This window comes from Phocoena phocoena, chromosome 12 (assembly GCF_963924675.1).
Source record: "Phocoena phocoena chromosome 12, mPhoPho1.1, whole genome shotgun sequence".
NCBI classification, from domain to species: domain Eukaryota; kingdom Metazoa; phylum Chordata; class Mammalia; order Artiodactyla; family Phocoenidae; genus Phocoena; species Phocoena phocoena.
Genome location: NC_089230.1, coordinates 24,841,259 through 24,853,566, shown reverse-complemented (window position 1 = coordinate 24,853,566; position 12,308 = coordinate 24,841,259). Strand labels below are relative to the sequence as shown.

General features: G+C 37.7%; 1 protein-coding gene across 5 annotated transcripts in view; it reads right to left on the bottom strand.

Moving 5' to 3' along the window:
- Positions 1–500: 500 nt before the first annotated feature.
- REPS1 (RALBP1 associated Eps domain containing 1) overlaps positions 501–12,308 on the bottom strand; it is a 73,203-nt gene continuing 61,395 nt past the window's right edge. For 2 of the 5 annotated variants that reach the window (XM_065888507.1, XM_065888509.1), the window contains 8 exons: positions 12,219–12,291; positions 10,772–10,890; positions 9,877–9,941; positions 7,351–7,536; positions 6,085–6,180; positions 4,278–4,426; positions 3,059–3,164; positions 501–761 (listed from right to left, as the gene is read on the bottom strand). In XM_065888507.1, the coding sequence (XP_065744579.1) occupies positions 693–761; positions 3,059–3,164; positions 4,278–4,426; positions 6,085–6,180; positions 7,351–7,536; positions 9,877–9,941; positions 10,772–10,890; positions 12,219–12,291 (863 nt within the window). In that variant the 3' untranslated portion in view covers positions 501–692. The remainder of the gene's footprint in view (positions 762–3,058; positions 3,165–4,277; positions 4,427–6,084; positions 6,181–7,350; positions 7,537–9,876; positions 9,942–10,771; positions 10,891–12,218; positions 12,292–12,308) is intronic. The other 3 variants (XM_065888508.1, XM_065888510.1, XM_065888511.1) reach the window with 3 other exon arrangements.

Genomic DNA, 12,308 nt, shown 5'->3' with positions numbered 1-12,308 from the left:
TCACAGTTAATTTGTAAGTTTACATGACTGCTGTGGAATTAAAATCTCACACACAAGCAAGTTTAAGTCACAGGTGAAACTGATCAAATTTTCACAAGGAAAACAAAATCTGCCCCCAAGTTGATGTGGAAAAGTCTGCAAGTACCATGTGACTCTTGAAGAATGTTAATTATGGCAGAGCTTATGGTTAACGAATGCCTTATACCATATAGTTCTTTCAAATCAAAAATTAAATAGGAAACGCATCTTAAAGATTTTTGGATTCTTTATGTTAAGTACTAAACCTAAAGACAAACTGACAGTTTATTTAATTTTGTCTCCTTTTGTAAATATTTCTGAGTCTGTGCTCGAGGTGTAAATGAGAAGCCCGTTCTGTAAATCCAAGCAGTGAGCGGTTCTGGCCACGTAAGTATAATGGACCAATGTTATGGATGTACTCCTAACGCTACGGAGCAACAAGGGTGGGCTGTGCCAACAAACACAACATACCCTCCACGAAGTCATCCTGACCCTTTTATTGTTGCAATTAAAAAATAAAAGGTACTTAAATACAATGGTGAACACATATGGCGAAACAGAATCATAAAATTTAATGTTGAATTAAGCAGTGAGCTGAACGTTTGGGTCTCCAAATTGGCTTTGAACCCAAAACCGCTTAAAAATGGGTATGTTCACAGTTAACGGCAATTGGCTTATAGGTGAGAGAATGGTCGAAGCTGTTCCAGTTGAACTTCCAGGGAAATTCTCTCCTCAAGAACATCCTGAAAAAGATGCAAAGCCAAGTTACGTTTCAACATGTATAAAAATGAAGGCACATCTAACAACAGCTCTGCATTCAGTAAAACAATTTAAATTTGTTAAGAAGAGGAAGGACAACTTCATATTTTAAAAGGATATTTTACTTTAGAAATGTAGTTTCTTTATATGTATGTAATGTTAAAATGTGATCTTAATTAAATCTTTATTTCTTAAGTCAGGGCAATAAAATGTTGTTTGTTTCATTATCAGAAAAGCCAATATTTGCAAATGATAGTTACTGATGCATGAATTTTGCATAACGCCTACCCCTGTAGTAACCGTAGATGAATCAGTTAACACAGATTCTTTCCCCTGGTGATTACATCTGGTCATAACAACTCCTGAACCACCTTTTGAGTTTCAGTTTCACAATGAATAAATGTATTTTGTAATCAGAATTTCTAATTACTGTTGATTTTGAGCAGACTTTTCAGATAGCCCACAACTTCTAATTCATCCATTTTCCTTTTTTCTTTTTCTCTATCATACTAATAGAATAGTGTTTTAACCAGGATGATCTCTTCCTATTTGGTACCATACTTCCTATTTTCTGTCCTCAGAGATAATGAGAAAAGTGATTTTTAAAATAGCTCCTATATACATGTTGCTATGATTTTCCTTAGTTCTTCAGAAAATCATGCATTAATAAAACTTTCATCTTCGAGGTATGGTACTAGCAAGCTTGTCATGAGTTTTACATTCTTCCTTTACAGTGGACCAAATTCATAATCATAGAACAGCTATGAATATCTTCTTTGATCAGAGAGTTATACAAGAATATTATTCCTTTAACATACATTTATCAAATGCCTAACATGTGCAAGGTTTTGGGGACAGAGACAAGATAGCTACAAATCTATCTAGGACAGTCTCAGTTTATCTCTGATGTCCTGGCCTATTAACACATCTCTCTCTTTTCTCTCAAAAGTACCTTGGTTTGGGGACTTCCCTGGTGGTCCAGTGGTTAAGACTCCGTCTTGCAGTGCAGGGGACACTGGTTCGATCCCTGGTTGGGAAACTAAGATCCCACATGCTGCGGGGCAATTAAGCCCGTGTGCCGCAACTAGAGAGCCCACGCGCCACAACTACAGAGCCCATGTGCTCTGGAGCCCACACGCTACAACTAGAGAAGTCTGTGCACCACAACAAAGCGAAGTACCCGCACGCTGCTACAAAAGATTCTGCGTGCTGCAACTAAGACCGACGCAGCCAGAAAAAAAAAAAAAAATGTACCTTGGTTTGAACATTATATGGTCACCCTAAACAGAAATGATTATGGTTTACCCTCAACAAGTTCAGTTTTACTAGGACAGAGAGACAAATGTGCCATAGATATGGACAATGTGATAAAGGCTACATAAGGAATATGAAAAGAATGTTATGGGACTCAATAACTCTGTATTCATTTTACATTTCAATGGACTCTTTCCTCATCCTTGTGGTTTACAACCTTGCTACTCAAAGTGGAGCCAAAAGTCCAGCAGCAACTTCAGCACCTGGAAGCTTATTAGAAATTGCAGAATTCTCAGGTCCCACTCCATACCTGATATAAATCAAAATTTTCATTTTAACATGACCCCTAATTAAGCATATATACATTAAGGTTTGAGAACCACTGGTTTGTAAGACATGAATGCTTAATAATGTTGATGAGTCATAAATGATTCTGGCTGTTAGCTTTTTTTGTAGGGATTCAAAGAAATCATGGTTAGTAGTAAGAAAAACAAACTCATTCCTCTCAAGTACAGATGACAGGAGTACACACTGGCGCTAAGCACCATTTCTATTTAAGACTTGTCTTTTCTACTTTAGAGATGATCTAAATTGCCCCCATCCCTCATCTTTAGACCTGTTTAAGTCATTTTAATAGAATCTGAGTTGTCTTTGATAAAAGGGTAAATTAACAATACTCAAATCATTTTAGAATTAGAGTGTAGAGAGCCACACATGTGATACTGGAGGTATCCGAGGTCACAACATTTCTGCTCTTGGGTCTCATTATGAAAGTTAAACATTTTAGGAATATGATGCCTTATATACATGTAGGATAAGGCAATCATACCAGAATACAGTACAGGAAATTCTTTTTACTATTAAAGGACTCAAAGGCATATAAAACACTTCAGATCTACACTTCTCTTGCTATGTGTAAAGTTTCATACTAGCTAAGAATTGCTGGATCTCCTCCAAGTTCCAGTTCAACACTAAGAGGCTCTGAGTCCATGGAACTTCCCAAATAAAGATTCAGAAACTACATTACCTTTAATTGTTGCTGCAATTCACTATTCAATCTGGCCAAAACTGTGTTGGTTTCCTTATTGCGTCTAATTGACGCCTGAATAGCTTTCTTATCTTTTCCAACAGACCTGAGAAGATAAAAAAAATTACCTTCATTTTTTATCTTTAAATTCTCTCCATTCTTCCCTGATCTCTAAACCCAGAACGCAGAGGAAGCATCTTTGCCTTGTTAGCATAGCTCAACCTCACTTGCTCAGTTTTAATGCTCCACCAAAAGTATCTAAGCTTCAGAGGCTTAATTATTGTAGTTGTTGTTTTAATGATTATTCTGTACAATCACCTGAGTTTAAGTCAGTCTAGAGCAAGCATCAGCAAACATTTTCTGTAAATGGTCAGACAGTTAAGTATTTTAAGCTTTGCGGGCCATACCATTTGTGCTGAATGTTCTTCTTTTTTTGGTATCTTTTCTTTTTCTCCTCTCTTTTACAAAAATGTAAAATCCCATTCTTACCTCCTGGGCCTTACAAAAACAGGCCATGGGCTGACTTTGGCCCAGAGCCCTTGTCTGCCAATCCCTGGTCTAGAACTACCACAGTTAAAACATCAGTGTTACTGTGCACTGTAATTTCTTTTAAAGGTTAAGATTAAAAAAAAAAAATTTTATTATATTTTATTTTTGGCTGCGTTGGGTCTTCGTTGCTGTGCCTGGGCTTTCTCTGCTTGCAGTGAGCGGGGGCTACACTTCGTTGTGGTGCATGGGCTTCTCAGTGCAGTGGCTTCCCCTATTGCGGACCACAGGCTCTACGTACGCAGGCTTCAGTAGTTGTGGCTCGCGGCTCTAGAGCGAAGGCTCAGTAGTTGTGGCGCACGGGGTTAGTTGCTCCGCGGCATGTGGGATCTTCCCAGACCAGGGATTGAACTCGTGTCCTCCGCGTTGGCAGGCGCATTCTTAACCACTGCGCCAGCACAGAAGTCCCTCTGCACTATAATTTTTAAAGTCTGCTCCAGGATTTGCAATAGAGTGTAAAAATGGAATTGGAATTGAACTTAATAATAGAAGGGAAAAAAGTGGGAAGAATATTCTACCCGCTCAAAAATGAGAAGACTCTCAAAGAGGAGCACTGAAAGCCTACGCTCACCTACAGGACTAGTCTGACCATAATTCCTTTCAGTTTGATATTTTTAATTGCTGTGCTTTTTGTTTCTAGTAGTTACATGTGTTTAGGAATGGCTTTGATTACCTAGGAATAGAAGGTTGTGATGCAAGAACAGCAGCTAGGACACCTGTCTTTTGTGTATGTTCATCAACTTCTGGCCTTAATTCATCTTCTGATTTTAATCTCCTTCGAACAGGTTTAGGTGGTGGAGCAAGAGGTGTTGTGCCTTTGCTCTAGGAGACAAGAATTCCATTCATAATGATTATGATTATATCATAATGATAATTATGAATTCCATTCATAATTTCTTGAAGACATTCACAGTTAGCACTTTGCCAACATCATATGGTTTTGTTAAGCCATTCATTCTCCAAAAATTAAGAGTCACCTGTCCTACTTTGAAACAATTTATATATTTGTGGCAACAACTGACTTAAACTGCAATGGGAAAGAACGTTCCTAGTGACACTACAATTGTAAATGTACTTACTAGACAAATTTTTTTATAGGGTGACATAATAAGCTCCTTGAGGCCCGAATTCTGTGACTCAAAGCTATCATATTCAGTTTTAACATAAATATGATACACTCGATATATACCTGTTCAATAACTATAAAAGGGAGTCTCCAGAAATATGCATCCATTATCTCCATAGGCTTTCCTACTCAAAAATCCTAAGACATATTATCTTAATGAATAAAACAATTTATAAAGAAGTGGAAAACTAGGTAATTCTTTAAAAATCCATAACTAAGATGCACAATAATTATAGTTTTTGAAAATGAGTGGACATTTTATTGGTAACTGTGAATGTGTCCTCAGCAGAATCAAATATGGTATTCTGGTATTTACCACAACCTGATTTGACCTGTTAATAAATAAAAACAAGAGCCAAATGCCATCTCTTTGGTTAAGTGCTATTTTTAATTTATTGCCATTAACTGACAAAAATAAAATTCACTATTAAAAAAATCACAGAACTACTAAATGTAGTAAAAATTAAAGTGTCCAGAAAGTAGAATTTAAGCACTTTCAGAAACACTCACTGTTTTCATGACTACTGGGAATGTCTTAATGATGACAAGAAAAAGTTACCAAAATTTTTTTCTCAAGGGGAAGTGTCCTGATATCTGTAATTTACTTTGAAATGCAAGCAACAGATAAAAAGGACTGATATAGTTAGAGAGAAGGATGGAGATATAAAGCAAGTATATTAACACAAGGAAAAATATATATTTTCTATTTCTTTAATTTTGTATTTATGTGAAATGAAGACCATTCACTAAACATATTGTGACAGTCATTTCATGACGTAAGTAAGTCACATCTTTATGCTGTACTCCTTAAACTTATACAGTGTTGTGTGTCAATTACATCTCAATAACACTGGAAGAAAAAGTACAGTAAATACTAATGGTATAATCAAGGTGTGGGTTTACTAATATACAATGTAAAATTCTTTCAACCTTTCTGTATGTTTAAAATTTTTCATAATAAATTTTTGGGAAAAAAAATCATTCCTAAGACAGTTAAAGAAAAAGAGCACAGAGTATAACATTAACCTTAAAGGGTTGATAATTTTTCCCTATTATACTCATAACTGCAATAAGAGAAACTGAATATGACAAATAAGGAAGTTCTACTTTATATGTTTGAAAGACTGTAATAAGCACATAAGATTTGAGAACCTGTGGCATGCATTAATACAAATGATAGGCTATCATCTCTATCTCTAGGTGGACTGTGTTCTGAGATGGACTAGGCATATTACAGTTAAAGGCAGTGGAATGAGTTAGATCATCTCGAACTTTATTTCTAAGATTTTCAAATTATCTCATATAACTTTTCATATGCATAAAATGATCAATATTTAAAAAGACTTCTGTATACCACATTGGCGGGAGCGCTAGCAGCTGTCTTTTCTTCAATTTTACTATCTGTTTTGGCAACTCGAAGAGAACTTGCAGGATCAGAAGCTTTTTCAACCTAGAGATGAATATATTATTGTCACAAATTATATATAAGTAATATACATATATGAATAAATATACATGTAACAAATCAGAGAGTTAAATGTTTATAAAATATTCATTCTAACAATAAGAAACGTGAGATGAAGATGAGAGGGAATTTGAGAATACCTTATAAAATGATCATTCTCTACTACTAAAGGGCAGAGAGGGGAGGTAATAAATCTCTGAGGGGGTGGGGGGCGGCTGAGGGTGCAGCACTGTCTGGGAAGTTCTTTGGTTGGGGGAGGGGAAGCGTCCATTCCAGGCGAGTAAGTACCAGTACCCTGTACACACCTGCACTCCCCTTAGGCCCACCCTGCCTTCCTGGAGGTGCAGCCCATTTCCCTAGTAGCCCCAGGCCAGGCAGAAAGTTGCAGGATTGAAGAAGTGGCTAGTAGAAAACCTTCCATGGTTCAGACCTATAAGAACACTTTGTCTAAATTACGCCAGTCAAACAATCAGATTTTTGGATGTATTAACAGAAGATCAGTATAAACTGAAACAATCAGAATGGACTTCAGAATTCCCCTGTTCCCTCCAACTCCACATTTACACTTAGCGAAGACAGGGATCCCTAGAGAAGTTCTTGCTGCTAGAACTAAAGAGTCTCCCAGAACACTGTCTGCAAAGATTAAATTTCGACATCCTGTAGTCTGTTAAGTCTAACTAACGTGACTTCCTCTCATACAATCTCCACCAAATCACACAATCAAATGCTTAGCGGTAAGATGCAACCCCCCATAAAGTGACTTAGTCTCATACAAACTGAGTGTAGCTATGGTAACCATAGCCTCTTATTATACAGAAATATTCACCAACTCACACGAGATGTTTAGCATTAAGGTACAACTCCCAGAACAGTGTTTTAGCCAAGACCAGATGGTTGTGTTTGTGTCTTTTCATGTGACAGCTACCCCTCACCCAGATTTTGATTCTTATTAAGCATTTTATGCAACCAGCAGGTATCTGAGGCCAATAAGAAATTGAGAAGCACTGACCTAGGGAATATAAATCCTCTAAAAGAAGCAGCAGCAGATATTTTACTCGCTGATGTCCCTTCTATTATTTGCTCTTTTAGGGGTTCCTCTGAGCATGATATGAGAAGATTCCCAGCAGAAAATTAGATAAGCCCTTGAAAACTGACCGGCAAGACCTCTGGATGCTTCTCGGCTTCATCATCTTGTTCTTCATTTACATTTGATGCAGCAAATACTTCAAATTGGCTGAAATCTGCAAAATTTGGTTGTTCTGGTATCTGCTGAGGTGAGGTACTAGTGTGAGTTATTAGGCCATCGGCATCCACCGGGCGATGCACGACGGGACCAGCAGCCTATATGAGGGTTTAGGATATAGAGGAACAGACATTTTATTGGTGTTATCAGTGTCAGAGAGTAGCCTTCTTTTTCTCTGAAAATTTATTATAAGGATGCTCTTTTTACTAGCTGAAAATTCAGGGAGGTGAGGTACAGTAACATTTAGCTCTAAAATACCTTAAGTGAAATGCTAAGACACTAAAAAAATTAAGATGACAAACCTCCAATACAAAAGATACTTCTACAAAATTCTTATTGCAAAGAAAGGGCATCACAGGAGAGGGGAAGTTCTGGCCCTAATCTCTGATTCTCCCCATGCATCTATTTTTTTCTTAATCGGGCTACTGCATAATTGTTCATTCTTTAAAAAAGCTATTTTTTTTAAATGTTCCATTTGTTTCTAAAGAAAATTTTTTTAAATTTTTTTTTTTTTTTTTTTGCGGTACGCGGGCCTCTCACTGTTGTGGCTTCTCCCGTTGCGGAGCACAGGCTCCGGACGCGCAGGCTCAGCAGCCATGGCTCACGGGCCCAGCCGCTCCACGGCATGTGGGATCTTCCCGGACCGGGGCACGAACCCGCATCCCCTGCATCGGCAGGCGGACTCTCAACCACTGTGCCACCAGGGAAGCCCAAAGATTGTTATTTTTGAAGTGTGAAAACCCGTGCTCTAGCTACTCTCTGACACTCCAGTGCACGTTTCTTCAATTTGTCCTCCACTCCTTTGCCAGATCAAATCTTCTAAAGTCTTCAATTGAAAAATAAATTTATTGAGTATCTACTTTTGGCCAAGCACTATGGATATAATAGCGAATAAACAAGTAAGGCCCATCCCCTAATAAAGCCTAGTGCAGGACAAGAGATAAATAAACAAGGGTTTAAAATACTGTGTGAGGAGTTTTATGACAAGGGAAGTAAGTACAGGATGCTACAGGAATAAATCTGAAGTCTTTTTAAAAAGTCCCTTTAAAAATTCTCTATATCCTATAAGAAAAATTCCACCTTCTTAGTATGACATAGGAGATGCTCTGCCCCTTTTCCACCTCTTTAATTTCCTTTCCCATGACTCTAGTTGTACTGAACTCAATGGTTTTTCCTTGAAGAATATGCCAGACTCACCTTACACCTCTATGCCATTCCTTCTGGTTGTAATGCCCTCTCCCCAAGAAATACCATTTTATCTTTCAAGTCTCTGCTTAAGTCTAACTTACTTCATTTTACTTAGACCTTTTCAATGTGATCCCTGACTTTACCAGCTAGAAAAGCTGTGCCGAAGTATTTTATAAATATGTCTACTGCAGCACTTTTATTATAATTGTTGTTTACAGTTCTGTCTCTTGCACTAGACTGGTTCTTGAGTCAAAGAGACCAACTCACTGGGTTTCACAGCTTAACACAGTAAAAGCATTTTTGTTGGCACTTTAGATAAAATAAATACTGGAATATTCAAATTTCAGTGTCTTTGATGATTAGGAAACCATCTTTTTAACTGCAAATAAGCAACTTCATTATAAGAATCTAACTCAGAAAAATCAACCGAACTCATTCATGTAAAAGGTAGCCAGTCAGTCACATAAAACTAAGCTATATTCCAGAATCTATCCTGGAACATAACAGTTTTATGCAGATGCAAACAACTTCGACCTGGCAGGAGGGTTGCAGAAGTCATCTGACACTTCCTTCACTGACGCAGTAACAAATCCAGGGAGATGCAGGGAGGTTACTCTGAGTCACTGTTAGATCCAGGACATAACGTGGACACCTCATATCTCCCAGTCCATGGCTCTTTCCTCTAAACCCTCCTTTGTCAAGACATTATCATTTGGTTCACTTCTGAGCTTCTTTCAAACAATAAATCATTATTGGAATCCTTATCTTCTAAAATAAGACCTAGCTTCCCTGAATTATTATTTTTTTAATAAATGTATTTATTTATTTTTGGCTGCGTTGTGTCTTTGTTGCTACGCTCGGGCTTTCTCTAGTTGCAGCGAGCAGGGGCTACTCTTCATTGTGGTGTGCGGGCTCCTTTTTGCGGTGGCTTCTCGTGTTGCGGAGCACGGGCTCTAGTCGCACAGGCTTCAGTAGTTGTGGCGCACGGGCTTAGGTGCTCCGCAGCATGTGGGATCTTCCTGGACCGGGGCTTGAACCTGTGTCCCCTGCATTGGCAGGTGGATTCTTAACCACTGCGTCACCAGGGAAGTCCCCTTCCCTGAATTATTAATAAGTGCACATTAAGAATGACAATTATGTAATTCCTGATCTTCAGAATAATTCTAGAATAGAATCAAAGACCTAACAGACAAGTTGACTAAGGGGACTATAAAAACTGATGCTTAGTAGTGAATACCTAGGAGAATTACCTGTGAGGGCTGTGGTCTTGGAGGCACTGCAGGAGGTTGGGCAACAACTCCAGCCTGTTGCTGTCCTGTATGAACACACAAGTCTTCTTTTTGTAAATATATAATTACTTTGCTAATAGAACAGACAGGCTGAATGAATGCAATCAAATGATAAAAGATTTCCAATACCACATATGGTACTGGAAGCCACATATAACTTGTAAAGCTGTCTAGATGTGGTCAGGCCTCATGGCCTCTTCTCAGACCTCATCTCTCTTGCTCTGCTGCATGTGGCACTCTTGTCTTGCTCCTCCCTATTTCCGTAACACTATACATTCTCGGTTTTCTTCCCATATTTCTGATTGCTCTTTAGCTATCAAATACGAAGACTTCCAAATTTTCTCTCATTTAACACTTCAGTCTATTAATTCTATGTAAATGATTCTCAAATAATACATCAATCTTCCCTAATCCACAAGTCCAATTGGCCTGTTGATTATTTCTTTTTTTTCTCATCATTTCAAACGCATAATATCAAAAACAGAACATCATCACGCTCCGTCCTAACTTTTCTATTTCCACCAGCGTGATAACAATACGACCGGTCATATAAAAACTGAAACCTTTGAGTAAGTTATGACTCTTCTTTCTCTTTTGTCATGTAATTTAAGACCTATTAGCTTTACCTCCTTGATACCTCCACATGGTTCTTTTAAAATCTCTTGTGGCATCTCTCAGGTTCCCATCGTTATCATTTGAACTCAATTTAGGTAGTCATTAAGAAAAAAAATTCCCTCTCATTTGATACTTTTTCAATTCAAAATTTTTCTTCATATAAATATCAAAAAATAAGAGAAAATATTGTGTATCTTTAGCTTAATATATTTAATATATATTATGGTTCTCTAACCCCTACCTGTGGTGACTGAAAAGGTCCGATTCATATCTAAAGACGATGATCTAGAATGAGAGGGCTGAGGCCTTGGAGGGGGAGGTGGTGGTGCAGTGTTATCAGGCGACATTCCTGAATGAGACCTGCAAAATTCGCCCCGTTACAATTGGTCATGCTACTGACATTGGAGCTTTTCTTTTTTCTTCTTAAGCATTCAAACTCAGCTAAGCAGCAAAGGGTCTTACTGGTGAGACATTTTCTCCAGAGGACAGACGAGTATTACAACGAACAAACAGTGCTGTTTATTATGTGCACTCACAAGTAGGTATTTAATATAGCAAAGAGTCTTCTTTATAAAGTATAATTATACATTCAACAAAATTTCAAAAAATTTAAAAAGAAAGTTAGTTATTAACATGAATTCAAGGTAGACTTCTAACCTAGTGTAATGTTTTTCCATTCATTTAAAGATAATATTAGTCTGAAAAGCTATTTTCAAAAAAGAGAAACTCTACTTTCAGATATGGTTAGCTTTCAACTTATTTAAAGTTTGGTAAGCGGAGGTAGAATGTGGCTCCACTATGTGAGATGCCCATTCCTGTGTTACCACAGGCCCTCTCATTTTAGAGGTGATTATTTATCCTCATGCTCAACCCTCTCTCGAGATTCACTTACTGGCCACCAAAGTCTTCTATGTATTCTGAAAAGAGTCTCATGGACTTTAGCAATCTGATCCTCACTATTAGGAATAAAAAGTAGACTAAAATCCAAACTGGCTGAGAACTCTAAGATATATGAAAAGGCAGCCTTTTGACTGTGTGAGCTCTTCAGAGATTCTATATTACCACTCCCTCCATATATCCTCCAGGAGTGTGGCAAAAGGCTCTTACAATGCGTGAAAAGCGGGGGAGAAAGATGCTTCTGTCCTGTGCACAGTTCTGAGTGGACGGTGAAGCCCTTGTAGACAGAGCCCTTGCTACCCTCACCCTACCCCACACCTTTTTTTGTTTGTGCCTGAGACGTTATATATATAATGCAGATCTTCAGGGTGGGTAGGTAGTCCAACACTGGGCTGTGCTTCCAGATGACATTTTAAAACACTGAATTCTTTTGGTACTTGCCCATAAGGCTATGAAAGGAAATCTGCACATTTCTTACTTAAATAGACTCTCACTGATGAGCTACAAAAAGGACTGTATTCAACCACTACTGCCAAGAAATTATCAGCTCATTTTAAACCTTCCACAGAATACCATGAAGACATAACGGTTCCTTTTGTTTTCCTATTAAAGTTGGAAAGAATCAAAATCATTTCCCTTTTACATAAATCAGTAGGTAACCTAACAGCCTTTAGAGAAGTGCAGAACTGAAGAATAGAGAAAACTAACTTATACTTGGTTTTAAATAATTTTAAATATTAAAACGTTAACAAGATATTTTAATTATACTTTTTATTGACAGAAACACTAACCTTTGATGAGCTACATTGTTCCCAATCTGTTCTGGATCCGAAGTAAAAGAGTCTGAACTACTGTAACCATCTGCTGATAAATGGGATATA